General features: G+C 36.1%; 1 protein-coding gene across 2 annotated transcripts; it reads left to right on the plus strand.

Annotated features, from left to right (window-relative positions):
* The first annotated feature begins 210 nt into the window (after positions 1-210).
* On the plus strand, positions 211-4151 carry LOC120081893 (protein YLS7-like). 2 transcript variants are annotated; one of them, XM_039037070.1, is made up of 4 exons: positions 211-368; positions 746-1633; positions 1918-2192; positions 3037-4151. In XM_039037070.1, exons 2-4 carry the CDS (start codon positions 955-957, stop codon positions 3844-3846), a joined length of 1764 nt encoding a protein of 587 aa, XP_038892998.1. In that variant the 5' UTR covers positions 211-368; positions 746-954; the 3' UTR covers positions 3847-4151. The 2 variants fall into 2 exon arrangements, with proteins under 2 accessions (XP_038892998.1, XP_038892999.1); XM_039037071.1 differs by lacking the exon at positions 211-368 and adding an exon at positions 453-477.
* The last annotated feature ends 15048 nt before the right edge of the window (positions 4152-19199 follow it).

The raw sequence follows: 19199 nt of genomic DNA on the forward strand, positions 1-19199 counted from the left end.
TTTGATTCAATGTGACATTGAATTAATTTAAAAATAATTGTTTTAAATAGTAAAACTATTAAAAAAAATATTTTCAAATATGGCAAAATATTATTTATTGGTTGCTGAAATCATAAATAAGTTATTTGAAAATCTCCCTAATTTAAAAATAAAATAAAGAAGTTAAAAAAAGGAATAAAGCTTGGGAGAGAAAAAAATATATATGCCACTGCATAATAAGCAACTTATCATTAATATTTCAACTAAAAATTCCTTCCCTGAAGCCTCCATCTCCTTCTACTCCCGAAACGAATCACCCGGTAAATTGTACGGAAAGATTTCGAGATTCCAGCCATTCTTTTCTCTGTGTTCTGCCCTCGGGTTTTGTGGTAATTCTTCTGATTTATGATCAACCCTGGAACTTGTTTTGACGTTCTTTCAATTCTAAATCTCGCTCCATTGATGCTCATATTGGATTTGAATGTTGGTTTTCTGGTGGTACTTGTTACTTTCTTTACTCGATTCCTTTGTAGATGCGAAATTTCAATAATGGGGTCATCTTTTATATTACCCTTTTTCCCGTTTCCTCATTGAATTTCGGTTTAGATTTTTGGGCGGTGTGTTTCTGCGCGTTTTGTTGCGTTTGTGTTGACTTTATTGCTATGAATTTGTTTTCCTTTTCGATTACTAGCTTTGAATTTAGCCTGCATTGTCGCAATTTTTGTTTCAATCTTTGTTCATACCATGGTGTTTGATTGATGTTTAGGTTCGTTAAAGAAAATCTTACTTGGGCGTTAATCACTCAGATCGCTTCCATATTCTACAATACGATTGTGATTAAATCTTGTCCAGAAAGTGAAAGTCAAAACTGGGATTTTGAATTGTTGGTATTAATGGGAAGGACGTCGATTACCAAGTACCTACTGTTTTGAAGCTGAGGATTTTACCTGTTCATGGTAGATAATTTGGAGAGTTATGACTTGGGCCATGCGGAAGGGTTCACAAATGGCTGTATATCCGCGAGCGATTTCTTGGATTGCCATTTCAGTTGGAGGATTGGCTATGTTCCTAATCTTTGGATCGTGGTTCTTAGTCTCCTACCCTATAGGTTCTATCATGCGCGGGTACTTCTACGGTGTTAATAGTTCAAAGGATTTGGATTTTGTAATTTCTCTAGGAAATCAAAGTGCTACTGTTCCTGCCCATGATATCAATTTAGATCTAGTTACTAAAAAATCCTCTTCAGATGAGGGTATAGTTGACAGGAAATTTGAATCTGAGTCAAATTTACCTCCTCAAAGTAGTTCGAAAAGGCCTGCAGGTGATGAGAGTTCAGACGTAATTGATAAGGGCTTGTTGCCCAAGTCCAAGTCACCAGGTGCCACGAATTCAAGTAGTCAGTCTGTTGTTCCAGAAACCAAGGAGAAGAGCGATGAAGGGACAATGCCTTCAGAATTGTCTTCACAAGATGAGTCAGAGACTTCTATCGTTACATCTAAAGTTGAAAATGGTGAAAATGGTGGATCTGTTTCCAAAGGTTCTGTTAGCAATTCCAGTGATACAGATACGGGTTCTAAAAATGTTGGTGTCAAATCAGATGACTTACCAGATTCAGATCCTCTGCCAACTGATGGGAGCACAGCATCAGATTTAGGTAAATCTTATGTGAAACGAGTAATTCAGCTAGTCATATTTCATGTTTGAACATAATATTAGTTTTGTAAGGATTTTTGTATAATGAATATCACATTCGTTAGTTGTATTCAATTGCATCTTCCCAGATGGTTCTTTTTGTCTTTCTATTTTTACTTGCTTTGGTTTGCCTCTACAGGCCTTCATCCTCAGGATATCTCTTATTGAATCAATAAGAAGACGCTGCCATGAAATAACTTGTCCAATAAGATTATAATTGTTTTTATTTACTGTCCTATCATGCAGGCTGTGATTTGTACCATGGAAGTTGGGTTTATGATTCTGCAGGACCATTGTATAAAAATAATTCATGCCCTGTCCTGTCACAGATGCAGAACTGCCAGGGCAACGGGAGACCAGACAGGGAGTATGAGAATTGGCGATGGAAGCCCTCTGAATGTAACCTCCCAAGATTTGATGCTAAGAAATTTCTGAAGTTGATGAGTGGGAAGACACTTGCTTTTATTGGTGACTCAGTTGCTCGAAACCAAATGGAGTCATTATTGTGCGGTTTGTGGCAGGTTATTTCTAATTTTAAATTTTGTTCTGATTGAATTCGATCTTCCTCCAATCTTCCTCTTTTGACTGCATTGGAAGTTGACGAAGGGTCTGATCGTATTATGAGAAAGGTGCTGTGAATATTGAATATTTTGTACTTTTTGAGTGTTTTTGGAGTTTTGTACGAAGAGTCTTTTAGATCTAGTTCTTTATGACTGTTAATTTGAGAAAGCAATGAATTGAATTGAATTAAATTAAATAATTACTCACCTTGGAGAAATCGAGTGGGTGGAGGATGCTGGTGAATTCATGCTTCCGTATTTGGGTGTTTTCTTCGTAGATGGTTCAAATATGTAGATGTTTAATTCGTGTAATGCACTAGACTTGATACCAAGTTTTATGGGGTTTTGCATGAATGTCAAGGAAAAAGTAGCACTGATTCTTAAGTAGATAATTGACAGATCAAATTGCTTTAAACTGAAATTTAGAGCTGAATTCATGCTGTTAACTTCTCAACTTTGCTGCAATTGACACTTCAAGCATAGCTTTTTCTGTAAGGAACAGCTGTGCTTTGTCTAAGTTTGCATGTTTAATTCATATATAAGAGAAGTAAATGTTTTAAGTATAAAACTCTGATTTGAGATTTCTATTCTAACTTTATATGTTGGTTTTTCTTTTTTCTTCTAAATATGTGGTGTTTAACGTATTCTAGTAAATTGTATGTTGTATGAGGTAAAATGTTTGAGATTGTTTTTATGGGTGCTTTTTGTTTTTTTTTTTAAATGTATTTTATTTGCTACTCTGCATTTCACTTGATCATACAGACCAAATGTCTTGCTAATTTGAAAATTTCTTGAATGTGTACAGGTCGAAGTTCCTAAAAACAGGGGAAATAAGAGAATGCAAAGATATTATTTCAGGTCAACCTCAGTGATGATTGTTCGAATATGGTCATCATGGCTTGTAAAGCAAACAAATGAACCTTTAGATTTTGCTTCAGATGATGTTGTCAAACTTCACCTTGATGCTCCTGATGATAATTTCATGGAATTTATTCCAACTTTTGATGTCATTGTCATTTCATCTGGTCACTGGTTTGCCAAGCAGTCTGTTTACGTTCTAAATAATGAGATTGTAGGAGGACAGCTGTGGTGGCCCGATAAATCTCGTCCTATGAAGGTTAACAACATTGAGGCATTTCGAATTTCGGTAGAAACAATTCTTACTTCTCTTGCCACCAGCCCGAATTACACGGGACTCACGATTGTGCGTTCTTATTCTCCTGATCACTATGAGGGTGGGGCCTGGAATACTGGTGGATCCTGTACTGGAAAGGAAAGGCCTCTCGCCATAGGCGAAAGAGTGGAAAATAAATTCACTAACATCATGCATGATAATCAGGTAGCTGGTTTCAATGCAGCAATTAAGAAGTTGACAAATAAATCAAGGCTAAAACTGATGGACATTACAGAAGCTTTTGAGTATCGCCACGATGGGCATCCGGGGCCTTACAGAAATACTGACCCAAATAAACTCACCAAACGTGGGCCAAACGGAAAGCCACCACCACAGGATTGCTTACACTGGTGCATGCCAGGTCCTGTAGATACCTGGAATGAGCTTGTTCTTGAACTTATAAGGAGAGATTTTGAGGGTAACACGCATTTTTCTTCATGATACTCCTGTTCTTCACTTCCTATCTGGAATTTTAGTTAAGAAAATTGAGTAACTTGTTTCCAAAGTTTTATGTTAGGCTTGAGGTGACCACGTCCTTTTTGTTGTTCTTTTAGTTCTCCTTTTCTATTTTTATTTATATACATAGAGAGAGTATTTATTGTAAGAATTGGAGGATTGGAAGCTAATTTATGTATTTAAAGGGATTTCCTATCCTCATTACTTCATATTTCAGCATTTGCATTGATACAAGGGGCCCCATATTAAGATTTGTACTATTGTTTCAATAATAGATTACGCTTTATATATACTCATTAGATTCATTTTCGACGCGGCTGGACCTCTTTTCACTCTACTCCTTTCTAAATTTGGATTAAATGTTGATTTGCGTTGGATATTTTGCCCTTGAAATCTGAGTTGTTTTCATAATTATGTTATTTACGTACTTTATGTTTTTGGTCTTATGATTTAGAGGAATACACTATATAAATTTTCCAACCCTAGAGATGCCTATGTAGTATGAAATTTGACATTTTCTCTCTAACAATAAAATTGCTTTTTTATTCTGTCTGTGAATGTATTTAATGCACTATTAGTGGATCACGTAAATTTCTTTGTCAATTTTCTATTGTCTATGTCTTTTGTTTATCTTTGATTATCCATTTCTTAACAATTGGAATTGCATTGTTTCCTTTTCTAAGCGTTTGTATTTGGTTTTTGATGTGGTTTTCTTCTCAGGATGAACTCCTTTTTTGTAGCCTTCAGTTTCTGTTGTGTTGTCCTTTTCAGTGTAGTGTATGTTAACTCCCTCTCTCTAAACAGAGAGTCGAGGTAGGAGGATTGTTCTATACTTTATGTTATGGCGAAGCCTTGAATTTTGAAGATTACAGTTGTGTTTATGGAACTTTTCTCTAGCTCATTCGCCTAAATGAATGTATGGTTTATGATATTTACTTGTTATCTTGTAAAATTTTTAATTACAAACTCAACCCCCCGGGGGGTTAACGGCAAGGGCGAGCAATCTTCTCCTATACTGCCGAGCCATTATGTGTTTTAGTTTTAGCCACATCCCTCTCTCAGGCTACTTTTTTAACTTGAAAAGAGATGTGAAAATAGCAGAAGCCAACCCTGGTACCTAGATCGCTTGATAAATAAGCATATATATAGGTATAGTTCATGCATTCCAACTCAACTTCTAAGGTAACCATAGGACTCTTCCATACAAAATTGGGTCAATGCATTACTAACTTATATACATGTTTACAACAGAATTCATAGTATAGAATTCAAAATATAATTACTAGCTTAGGGTTCTACCATCTCCCAATTACATGTACATGAGTTTCCAAAACTATTAAAGACAGCCAAAACCTAAGTAACTTTAGGGCCTATAAAGGATTTATTATTTTGTGGTAGATTGGCAACTGTAAGCTAAGTTTCGGAATTCAATCGCTACTTGTGGGGGAAAATATTTTGGAAAAGTGAGCTGGATGTCCAGTGAGTGACTATTTCAAAAGAAATGTTCATAAACATAATCATACTAGAGAATTTATAAAATAATTTGACGACTGGAAATGCTTCCATAGTTCAGGGTTTAACACATTTAATTTGGAACTCATAGATATTTAAACATCAGAACATTTCATAAGTACATTGGGAAACCCTGAAACATATCATATCTTTCACATATCATATAAGACATTTATGCTCAACTTTGTACCTTGAAACCTTAGTTGAGTAGAGCCCCTTTTTGCTCACACTCTTAACGTCGATAACCTTAGCTGAGGTGGAATTTACTACATCACCATCAGTGTTGATAATAGTCATACGTGCATGTAGAAATGCCCCAAAGGCTAGTAACACCCTAAGACACGGGCTAAAGCCTTCATGTGTGCTAAAGTGGGTACCAAAAACCTTCCTTAGATACCTTCATCTCCTTCAACATCAGGGTATAATGTAAGCCCTGAATGCCTTGTCTCCTTCAATAGCAAGGTTCTGGATATCTTAATCTCCTTCAATATCGGGCATTCATAACTAGGATACTAAAATCATGCTTTAAATGGTATTCATAACTAGGATACTAAAATCATGCTTTAAATGAAACATACTTTGTATAACATTCCTTGGAAAACATGACATTAAGGATAGATAACATTGTGCAAGGCTTTCATGAACACATTAGGAATGATTTGCCTCATTGAAACATACTTGAAACATTATATAAAACATAACATACAACTTTCCTTATAAGAAATTCATGTTCTAAAAACATTGAAGATTATAGCTTTTGAAGAGGAACTCATGCTTGATAAATCATATATTCAACATAGTTCATGCTTTGGCTAAATTAGGTTTTGAAAGCATTTTAAGTAAAATATTCATAAAACATAAGCATGGAAAGCATTTGGAGAACAACATTTATAAAATTATCACTCACTGTTACTAAGCTATAGGCCCCTCCAATCTCCGTTTGGCCTATCATATATATAAATAACCCTTGGTCAATGATACTTGCTCACCTTTGAGTTTAAATGATTTTAACTAACTTAGCCTGTTAGGTCATTTTTTCCTTTAACCTAAGTAGACCTTGTATCCTTCTTAGAGTCCTTATTTATTTATCTTAATAGATTAACATCCATAAAATTGCTTAATGGACTCAATAATGGCTTACCAACACCAAAATTCCAAAATTAGGTCAATGCCAAGCTTACAGCACCTTAGGCACGCCAATTGGTTGGTTGGCATAGGCGCATGCACACTGACACTGGGTATGGGTGCTAGGACACACACATGGGCCTATAGTCACGCACACAGGGCAGTTAGGTGGCCCCTCGTTGGCAATAGACACGCGCATAGGCGGCGGGTGAGCAATGTGATCATCAACAACGTGTGGGCTGAGTGTGGGCACACAAATTGGGCGATGGGTAACTATCTGGCTGAGCGATGAGCATGGTTGCTTGCCTAGTAGTGTGGGGCGTGCAATAGGAGCGTGCGAGAGGCAACCTATCAACAACCTTAGTTTCTCGCTTGCTTCTTTAGTCGTTGACCAGCTGCCTGCTTCTTTAACCTATGCAGTTGCCTACTTATTCAACCAAAACCAAGTCTCAACTTCCATAACTCATAATTTAAAATCTATTTATCAAAACTCAAAACTTACTTCTATGAACTTCTTACACATTCTTTAGACTACCTTACCTCAAAATTTAGGCTTCTAATTTCTCTTAAAGAGCTAAAAAACTACCAATGTTCACAAATTTCTTAGGCTGGTCCAAAAATTAAAACACTATTCAAATTCTTCAAGATTTCACTATGAATTTATGAGAATTTCTTCTCAACAACACTGGGTCATCTTCCTCACTAATCAAGCCTCACTTTGGCTACAGAATACACCATTTGGCATGAGTGAAATGGAAAAATCAATTTCCTTTTTAAAGCCTCTATTTATACTTTCTCTTGCATGGCTACTTTACTTAATTAAGTTACACCTCATGCCACTAACTCTTGTCTTAAGCCTCTAATTATGCCACTTGGCCCACTAATCAATCTTAATAAAATGGTTCCCTTAGCTTACCAACACCTAGAATGGCTTGGTCTTCACACTTTACTTCCACTCGGCCTTAGGCTCTCTTCACCGCCCAAGCTACCACCTTGGCCATCGCCTACAACTTCCAACCTTCTACCACTTGCCATCGCCTAACACTTCCTTGCCTAGACCTTTCTTGTGACTTTCCTTATATCTTGGCAAGCTCTCCTTGACTTGCCTACTAAAGACATCACCTAGAGTTTGCCGACACAATTTTCCACACCTAGCCTCATTCTTCTCGAAACTCCTCAAAATTTACTAAAAGTGTTAGAAATTCATATTTAGACCTGAGAGCTCCTTTTCTTATACTTAGAATATTTTTGAACTAAAATTTAGTCCACTCTTTATGAGGACTTGAACACTTAGAAAAATTTTCTTCTTTTATTAACTTACTTACTAACTTCAGTTTTAACCAAATAAAAACTAACTCCACAAGCATTCTTTAAAACAATTTACAACAACAACAACAATAACAACATGAACTTCCAAGCATGCTATTTAAGAAACCAAGTTCGAGGGTTTACAATTTACCTTCCCCTATTTTGTCCTTGAAATTTTAGTTTTGCTTCATACAAGAAGAGATGAGGATACTTGCTTTTCATCTGAGTCTCCATCTCCCAGATGGCTTCTTCCGCTCCATGGTTCTTCCATATCACCTTTCCATAAAATTTTTCCTATAATTTTCGTGCTTATCCTAATTGTCGGTTTACTTTATGCATGGCAAAAAGGAGCATTGGAATGGTCTTAGTTTTTGAATATTCAGACAATTAAAAAAAACATTGAGACAGTTATGAACTATCCATGTGGCTGAGAGCCCTCACAGCGGAAGCGTTTTGTTAGAATTCCTTGCATCCTGCAATCGATCTGTATATAAACATAATCATTGAATTAAAATAGAATATAAACATGTAAATTAACATACTTTAGGGAAAAAATTAGAACAATTCTTACCTTTGTAGATTCCTAAGTGCCATGAACAATCCTCTCCTAGTTCCAACGAATGGATCTCTAATGATCTTGATCGCGTACAATTTCTTGAACAATCTTGAACACTATCACGAGAGTAACCTCGTTATTCTCTGAGATTCCAATAGAGGGATAGGTGGTATCCAACTATTGGGAGAGAAAGAAGAGAAAAGGGTCTTTGGAGAATAAAGAGGATTTTCTTTATGGCTTGGGGAAAAAATTCTGCATAATAACATTATGGTATTATGTATTGTGTTGTGTGTATACCCAAAGGGCCATAGGGAGGTCTTTATATAGAGAAGGGCTAAGTCATTTTCCTAATATTTATTATTCTATAATTAATTAAATAAAACTTATTTAATTAATTAACTCATTTAATAAAATAACACTTATTTAATTAATTAACCAAATTAAATAACACTTATTTAATTTTTAATTTGCACGATAATTAAATAACTATTTATATATTAAACCCAATTTAATGTATATATTTAATTATCATAAACATCCCATGTATATGTGCAAAACCTCTCTATTAATTAATTCTTTGTGAATTTAATTCACTTGAATTAATTAATCTGAATCTTATTCAAATATTACTTTCCAATTTAATTATAGATCATATGCATAATTAATTATATATTAATCACATTGATATATAGTTTCCTCAAATTAATTTGAACAATTCAAATTATCCCTCTTAAGTATCCTCTAGTGAGCTAACGAGGGAACCTAGTGAACCTGTAGATTGGAAGCTCCAATGATATGAGATTAATTGGCTAAACTCATTAATCAAATTAATCAATATTTGTTAACTGTGGGTACACTCCACTAAAGATCCACAGTTGCACTCTTCTCACTACATATATATTTATGTGTCCACAGGTATAGACCAATACCAGCAAAGTAGTCCTTCACAAGTGTTCGTAACTCCAACTTGGTCAAATTACCGTTTTACCCTTGGGTTACCTCTGACTCTTTAAGTACCAATGCTCCTCTAATGAACAACCTATTTATGGTCCAACCAATAAACAGAAAGCCCTCTTAGGCCAATGAGAAGGTAGGGCCATTTGTTCAAGTCCCAGAGACATCACTTAATGGAACACTCATCTACTTACCCTTAAGGCGAGAATGAGTGAATTCCATCTTGTATTATTATGTTCCTAGCTCCCCGCTCGATCTTGTCCCCAAAATGGTAGGCATATTGGTTCGAAGAACTAGCCACCCCCACTCATGAAAATCAAAGGACATTCCATCGTGAACAAGAGTTCATAATATATTCAGGATTAAGACTAAGTCACCTAGGTCATCCTATTGAAATAGAAACCTGACTAGTCAACGGTGTTATATCTAGTGGTTACTATTTCGCAATTTAGTCTTATGCAAACTCATTGCATGGGATACCTCCACTTGTGTGTCACCTATACGAACACGTTGGATCATTACTTTGTATCTAATACAAAGTGGATCGTATCCATAGTGTTACCAACATAATGTATCCAGCCTTATCCCCATACTATAGACCCTTTAGGCTGTATCTTAAACATTGATCCTTGTGTGTCTCCACATACAATTCAAGTCCCATAAGACAACCTTGGATGTTAGTTGATTAGATTTAGGGTTATTAAGACAAAATAGACAATAATACAAACAATAACATTTATTGATTTAACATCTATAACTCTTTATTGATGACGGTCAATTGACAACATTTATTATCTATGAGTTTTAGGGCATAAAACCCAACAAACTCTCACTTGAACTAAAACTCTAGTTAGTGGGGTTATACACAATCCAAAAGGTGAGATAATACTAAATACAATAAGCTAGGACATCCATATACCTATTACACATCTCCCACTTGCCCTAGATTATACAATGTACATGTCTCGTAGACCTAGATTCTCTAGATGACCATCAAACACTTTAGCTGAGAGTGCCTTCGTAAATGAATCAGCAATATTGTGCTCTGATGCAATTTTTATGACGATCACATCTCCCTTTTGCACAATTTCTCATATCATGTGATAGTTCATCTCAATATGCTTTCCTTGCTTGTTACTGTGAGGTTCTTTATAGTTAGCTACTACCCCACTGTTGCCACAATATAATGTGATGGGCAAGTCCATATTTGGAACCACGTACAAATCACTTAGAAACTTCCTTAGCCAAACTGCTTCTTTTGCTGCTTTACAGGCAACTACATATTCAACTTCCATAGTGGAATCTGTAATGCATCCTTGCTTGATATTATGCCATATTACAGCTCCTTCGTTTAGGGTAAACATTGATCCTGACGTAGATTTCTTAGAATCCTTGTTAATTTGGAAATCAGAGTCAGTCTATCCTGTAAGGATCAAATCCTTATCTACATGCACTAGCTTGTAGTCCCTTGTTCTCCAAAAATACTTGAGGTTGTTCTTAACCACTATCCAATGGTCTAACCTTGGATTGGATTGGTACTTATTAACAATTCCCACTACATAATAAATGTCTGGCCTAGTGCAGAGTATAACATACATTAAGCCATCCACAGCTAAGGCATATGGAATACGTCTGATATCTTCAATTTTTTTGAGGTGTCTTAGGATACTGTTCCTTAGAGAAGTGGAGCCCGTGCCTGAAAGGTAACAAACCTTTCTTAGAGTTCTGCATCGAATATCAAGTCAACATTTTGTCGATATAAGTTGTTTGAGACAGAGCTAGCGTTCAGTTCTTACGATCCCGATGATTTGGATCCCAAGTACATATTGTACCTCTACCAAATCTTTCATTTGGAATTGGGCTACCAACCATTCCTTAATGTCAGTAAGGTACTCTACATCATTCCCAATGAGTAGGATATTATCCACATAAAGTATTAGAAAAGCTACTTTATCATTGACGATTTTCTTATAGATATAAGGTTCATCAATGTTTTGATCAAAACCTAAAGATTTGATCGTTGTATACATTTTTTTTCTTGGTCAGATCAATAAGGTCATGAAAAACATTTAGATTTATTTATCTCTTTTTTTACTACATATAATGGATTTGCCTGGACCGATACATGATTTTCTTGTAGTCTTATTGGGATCAGGTCTTATATTAAGGGGGTTGATGCTCTAAATCTCACAGGGTCCTATAGTTTGTAAACCTTGTATGAACAAACTTGTATGTGATTAATAATATTTGATATTCACTTTTTCTATGAAATAGGTGATATTTTAGTTGCATTAACCACAAACCAATAAACTAACATCTAAGGTTTTTGTTGTAACTTAAACATTTATGTGGAGATGTACATGTGGATCATTTTTAAGTGATAACCTAAATAACCTATAGTATATGGATAAGACTAGGTACCTTACCCTGGGGACACTACGAGTATGACCTACTTTGTAGATGATATAAATGTTGTAAAGTGCTACAAATGATCTGATCCTGATCATTCACATATTAGACATGTGAACGGGGATATTCTATACGAAGGAGTTTGTATAAGACCAGACCACGAAATGCTTAGTCCCATTATATAACACCATTCATAATAGAGACTTTCATTTCACTAGAATGACCATAGGTAACATGACCTTAATCCTGAATGAGTTGTGAACTCCTGCCTATGAGGGCAGTTCGATTTGTATGGGTGAGAGTGGCCAGATCGCCGACTCAACAAGCCTACCATTTTGGGAATTCGTCTGATTGGGGAGCTGGGAACTCAACTACACAAGATGAAATTCACTCATTCCTCGAAGTAGAGGTAAGTAGATAAATTGCTCCCTTAGGGTTAATTCCGGGTCTTGAACAATGTGATGCTACACCCTCACTTGGTCTGAAAGAGGTTTAGTCATAGTGGGACTATGATCTATTGTTCATTAGAGGGATCAGTGGTACTTAAGAAGTTAGATGTAACCACATGGGCAAAATGGTAATTTGGCCTAGTTGTACTTATGAGCAATTTGTAAAGGGTCATTGTATTGTTGATTGGTTATATCCAATGAACACAGAAATATATTTGTAGTGAGAAGAGTGCAACTGTCAGTCTTTAGTGGAGTGCCTGACAGTTAACGGATGGTGGATAATGTAGTTAAAGAGTTTAATTAATTATTCATGTATCGTTGGAGCTTCAAGCTACAGGTCCATAAGGTCCCTTTGGTAGCTCAAAAGGATTTTGTTGAGAATATGTTTTTGGGTTAATTTGAATTGTTCAAATTAATAAGAGAGAATTGATATAATTAAATTGATTCAATTATATATGATATAATTGACATAATGTATTTGATACATTATAGTTTAATTGGAGGAATAAATATTTGAATGTGATTTAAATATATTTTCTATGAATGAGGTTCATAGTTGTTAAAGAAAAAAAGAACTATAGTTTATATTGTAATGATGCAATATCAAAACTATAGATTATAAATATAATATGATATGTTGGTTATCATATTTATTTATATTATTTATATTTTAGATAATTAATCCCTTTTTCTCTCTAACCGCCTTAGTAGGGGTTTAGTTGGTTTTTTCTGGCAAATGAAATAAATAAAGTATGATTTTGTTATTTCCAAATCTAAGATATACGACTTCTAAGAGAATATACACGATTTCAATAGAGCCTATACAATAGACTTTGTTCTCTACACGATTGAAGAACTTTGCTATACGATAGTCTTCTTCTTTAATCATCTTTCTCCTCCAAACTCACAAACTCCCTCCTGACCAAAATAGTCAGAGCCCACCACTCCTGGGATCTCACCCTAAGAATATCGAGGATACCAAGTGGTAGTGTCTTCACCTTTTGGTTCGAGTATTGTTGCTGTTCGAGGAGTTTGCGACTGTTCGAGGAGTTCATGAGAATTCGAGGGTTGTACAAGAAGAAGTGTTCTTAAAAGGTACAATCACTCGATCCCTATTTCTAATTTAAAAGCATATTTGATACTTGCGGGGTAAACGATCGCGCAGTATTTGATACTCAACGCAAGGAATGCATGCTACACGATTGTGTAGACTATCATGCTTATCGCATAGTCAATAGCTACACGATCGCATAGTATACGATACTCGACGCACACTACTCGATCGTGTAGACTATCATGCTTATCGCATAGTCTTTAGCTACACGATCACATGGTATGCATTACTCAAAGCATGCTGCACGATCGCGTGGATTTTCATGCTCATCGCATAGTCCAAAGCTACGAGATCGTTGTTACACGATCGTTTATACTCGATGCTCATTGTTCGATGATCTGGAGATTTGCTACACGATCAAGCTACAAGGCTTCAAGACGAGCGGTTCAAGACCCGGTTCACTTATTCTGAACCGGTGGAATCAACTTTTGTAATATATTAGCCTGTTCTTTTCAGGTTTTGAGATTTACTATCCTGGTCCATCAACTTTATTTAAATATGCATGTGAGGCATGTTTATTATATATGCCATAATGTATGTCATATAGTTTTAAAAGCCACCATAGGTTATGCATTTATTTTCATGCATCATTTTATATTATGATTGTTATAATATATTAGTATGCATGATTTAAATTACATAAAGCATGCTCATGCATCATATAATATAAGAGTTATAATATATGCATGCGTTATAGCATATCCATGCATCATTTATATTATAAATGTCATAATATAAGGTTGAATGTTTATATGGATTGTATGCTATAGTTTAATTCATTACTTGTTTATATAAAAGTTATATATTAGTAATGAATGAACATTGCATGAAACATGACACTACCTTAGGTTAATTTACAATTGTTATAAATAACTTATGTATGTCTAGCTTGTAATGTCAGTTGATTTTAATTGTTTCATTTTTTTATAAGTGTTATAATTAATAAAATTAGAATTAAAATCAATAATAAAGAGTTGTATGCGAACCTTAGGCTTTAATCAATTTTTAAAAGTATTTTAAAATTTTATTGAGATAGACCTAAGATCACATTTCTAATAAGATTAGAAATTTAAGTTTAATCTCTTAAATCGGTTTAATATGATTAAATTGATTCCTAATAAAATATTAAATATGTAATAAATGTATCTATAAGAGACCTTTTGTCTAAGGCTGGTTCTGGCTAGGCTGAGGTACTTAAGTTGATGGAAATGTCGCACCCCTACCTGAGAACCTACCTGAAAAGGTGAATTAGATAGATTTGTTACATGCATGCAAATTTGATGAAAGTCTGTTAAAGAGTTTAATAAGACTTGAATCAAAGTTGTTTAATCATCAAAAAAGTGTTGTTTTTGAGGAAATTAAAAAAATCACTTAGATACAATCAGTAGTCGGATTTTCTAAGTTAATGAACCCTAGGTAGAAACATTTAGTGGGAGGAAAATGGATATACGATACTTCACTTTTACCTCTACACGTTTTTCTCCCTAAAAGTTCACACAGTGAGATCTATCCTCGGCCTCGAGGCATCAAGGGTGTCCCCCTATGGGTGGCATTTGGGTAGGTTAATACCAAGGTGAATGGAGAGAATCTTCATAGTAAGTGGGAACGGGACGTGTGATAACATATCCCTTGGTCTCTCTCATTAGGTTGGATAAAGTTTTTGTGCATCGCCTCGTGGCATTTTTTGGGGTTGATGCCATAAAGTCTTGTGTCCTGTAGTTTGTAAACAATTTGTATGAACGCTTGTGATGTATAATATATGATATTTACTTCACTTCTTGTTTTTGCTCATCTGAATGTTTTATTTGCTTTACCACAAACCAATAAACTCAAATCCCTGGTTATCTTTATGTAACTTAAGCATGTACGTGGTGACATACAAGAAGATCATGTCTTAAGTGATAACCAAACTGGTTTATAGTATATGGATAAAGAAGGGAAACCTTATCCTGGTAATGCTATGGATGCGACCCGCTTTGTGGAATAGTTACAAGTGTTGTGACTTGTCACAGATGGTCTGATGCTGATCATTCGTGTAGGAGACATGCGAGTGGGGGCATCCTATACAAAGAGTTTGTATAAGACCTAACCACGAAGTGTTAACGTCTCGTAATATAACACCATTCATGACAGAGACTTCACTTCACTAGGATGACCATAGGTCACATGACCTCAATCTTGAGTGAGTTGGGAACTCTTGCCATTGAGGGCGGTTCTTTGATTTGCATGGGTGCGAGTGGCCAGGCCGCCAACTCAAACCTACCACTTTGGGGATTCGTCTGATTTGGGACTTAGGAACTCAGCTACATAAGATGGAATTCACTTCTTCCCCGAAGCAGGGGCAAATAGATAGATAGCTCCCTTAATGGCTAATTCTAGGGCTTGAATGATGTGGCACCACACACATTCTCCTCGCCTGAGAGGTGTTCACACATAGTTGGACTATGTTGTATTATTCATTAGAGGGATCAGTGGTACTTAAGAAGTGAGATGTAAATGTAGGGGCAAAACGGTAAATTGGCCCAACTGTACATACGAGTATTTGTGAAGGGTTATCATTCTCATGATTGGTTATATCCAATGGACACAGAAATATATCTGTGATAAGAAGAGTTCAGCTGTCGGTCTTTAGTGGAATGCCTGGCAGTTAACGGATGGTGGATTTCGTGGCTAAAGAGTTTAGTCAAGTATTCACATACCATTGGAGCTTCGAGCCATAGGTCCATAAGGTCCCCTCGGTAGCTTGGATAAAAATTGAGAATTAGTATTTGGGTCAGTTTGAAATGTTTAAATTGACAAGAGGGAGTTCGATTATATATGATATAATTGATCTGGTTAATTATATATGATATAATTGACTAAATGTATGAGATACATCATTTTGGAGGAAATTGGATATAAATATGATTTATATCAAGTAAAGGAGAAAACACTATAGTTAATATATGATATAAAACTATAGGTTAAGAATATAATATGATTATATTCATTATTTTATTAATTAGGCGGTTATGAGATAATTGGCCGAAGTTTTCTCCGGATTCGTGCGAAAGTGAGAAGTTGAATTCAGTTCTTGTAACTGAAGAATAAAATGAAAATTGTTTTCATTTTGCAAGAGATCCAAAAATTCGCTCATGATGTGAAAGCTTTTGATCGCTTAATGTTGAGAGCCTATATGATAGTGCCCGCCTTCCTAAATGATCGTACACCTGCGTAACTAAACGATCGCCCGCGATTTCTTAAACGATTGCTTACCTTTGCTAGACGATCGCTTAGCACGCCGAGCGTAACAAAATGATTGCTTACCTTTTGATAGACGATCACTTAGCTATACCTACACGATTGTGTACCCCGACCTAGACGACCAAGCACCCTGCTATACGATAGTCTTCTCTATCTCCCACTTGCTTGTTCGTAGTACACGATCACTTTTCCTCCTCCCCTCTACCAAATCCATCAAAGTCCACCCTTTGATTCTCACTCCGAGAATACTGAGGGCTTCGAGTGGTGGTGTCATCCCCGGTTGCTTGTTGTTTGTGCGCTACTGATCGTGTAAGCGACTGTGGTGGTGCGGGGCGATTACTTGTTGAATGAGAAAGAGTGAGAGGAGTTTGCTCACGTTGGACCGAGTTCTTGTGAAAGCTGTCTTCAACTGGTAAGTCTCTCGGTCTTTTTATTTATCTTTTAAAACATGCCAATAATTAGTGTTTATAATGCATATCTATATGGTAGAATGTGTGTGTGGAAATTCTGTCACAATGAAATTGGAAAGATACACTCCCGCTCATAGGCACTATTGTATGAGAGTTCCTTCAGCATCGTGGGTGTCCCCCTAAAGGATGAAGGTTTTTCATAACTCTTTATTTAATCTCCAGAAATGGATAAGGTTTAGTCTCTTGTCCTAATCGTATTTTCCCTAAGGTTGGCTCATTAGGCCGGGACTCTAGGACTTAAAATGAGGGGTTACATTTACACAAAATTGTTAAGGATGTTAACAAATTCTGGACCAAATAATGGTGATTATTAGATTTGGTTACAAGGAGTTGTTTCTGTCTAATGGTTGAGAATGTCTCATTTCAGTGAAGGGGCACTTGATCACCCTACGGTGACTTTTGTCCTGCCTCACTAAAGCATCATTGCAAAATAGATATCACTTAGGGTACACTAGACTATTTTGCTAAAACATGATTGGTTTTATAAAACTTATTTAATGCAAGTAGACTTAATTAAGTTTGTTCATTTTTCAACAATTTATTATGGCTACCGAAACTTTAAGCTTACTTGCCACCGATAAACTAACTGGTAAGAATTACGCTAGTTGGAAAAATATCATAAATACGATTTTAAACATCGATGATCTCTGCTTCGTCCTTACGAAGGAATGTCCTCCTATTCTACCTCCTACTGCTACTCAAAACGTTCGAGAAACATATGAGTGTTGGACACGGTGAACGAGAAGGCCCGAACATACATCTTGACCAGCCTTAATGAAGTTTTGGCTAATAAGCATGAGCCCATAGTCACTGCACGCGAGATCATGGAGTCCCTGAGGTGAATGTTCAGATAATCGTCCGCAAAGCTCAGGCACGATGCTCTAAAGTACATCTTCAAGTCACGGATGCAAGAGGGGTCATTTTTTCGGGAACATGTTCTCAATATGATAATCCACTTCAATATGGCTGAGATGAATGGGCCGAGCATCAATGAGGCCAGCCAGGTTAGCATAATTCTGGAACCCTTACCAGATAGCTTCCTTCATTTTCGTAGCATTATTGTTCTGAACAGAATTGACTACAACCTTACAACCCTACTCAACGAGTTGCAGACTTTCCAATCCTTATAGAAACGAAAGGAAAAGAAGGGTGAAACAAATGTTGCTTCATCATCTAAAAAGTTCCACAAAGGTTCAACTTCTAGAACTAAGTCTGCACCTTCTTCCTCCAGCACCAAAAAGTGGAAGAAGAAGAAGGGTGGTAAGGGAAAGGCACCTGCTAGCCCATGACCTGCTGCTCCAAGGGGTAGACCACCAGTGAGGGTTGACAAGGGAAAGTGTTTCTATTGCAACCAGGATGGGAATTGGAAGAAGAATTGCTTCAGATATTTGGCAGATAAGAAGAAGACCAAACAAAGTAAATATGACTTACTTGTTTTGGAAACTTGTTTAGTGGAGAATGGTGATTCTGCTCGGATTATAGACTCTGGGGCCACTAACCATGTTTGTTCTTCATTTCAGGGAATTAGTTTCTGGCGGCAGCTTGGTGCTGGTGAGATTATGATGCGAGTTGGAACAGGCACGTCGTTTCAGCTGTGGCAGTGGGAGGTCTCCAGTTAACTTTACAGAATAATTTTCTCATTTTGAATGATGTATTTGTTGTTTTCGATTTAAAGAGGAACTTAGTGTTTATAAAGTATCTGCTTGAATGTAAATATCACCTCATTTTCTCTTATAATAAAGTGTTTATTACTGAGAATGGTGTTGATTTTTGTTCTGCTCGATTGGAAAGTAATTTGTATATGCTAAGGCCATTAGCAACAAATTCCCTCCATAACATAGAGATGTTTAAACCTGCCGTAACTCAAAATAAGTGACTTAAAATTTCGCCTAAGGAAAATACCCAACTTTGGCACCTAAGATTAGGACACATTAATCTCAATAGGATTGAGAGGTTAGTGAAGAGGTGACTTCTAAGCAAGTTAAAAGAAAATTCTTTTCCTGTGTGTGAGTCATGCCTTGAAGACAAAATCACTAAGAGACATTTTACTAGAAATGGTCATAAGGACAAAGAACCTCTAGAGTTAGTGCATTCAGACCTTTGTGGTCCGATGAATGTAAGAGCTAGGGGAGATTATGAATATTTCATCACTTTCATTGATGATTATTCAAGGTATGGGTACGTTTATTTAATGCAAC

This window comes from Benincasa hispida, chromosome 7 (assembly GCF_009727055.1).
Source record: "Benincasa hispida cultivar B227 chromosome 7, ASM972705v1, whole genome shotgun sequence".
NCBI lineage: Eukaryota > Viridiplantae > Streptophyta > Magnoliopsida > Cucurbitales > Cucurbitaceae > Benincasa > Benincasa hispida.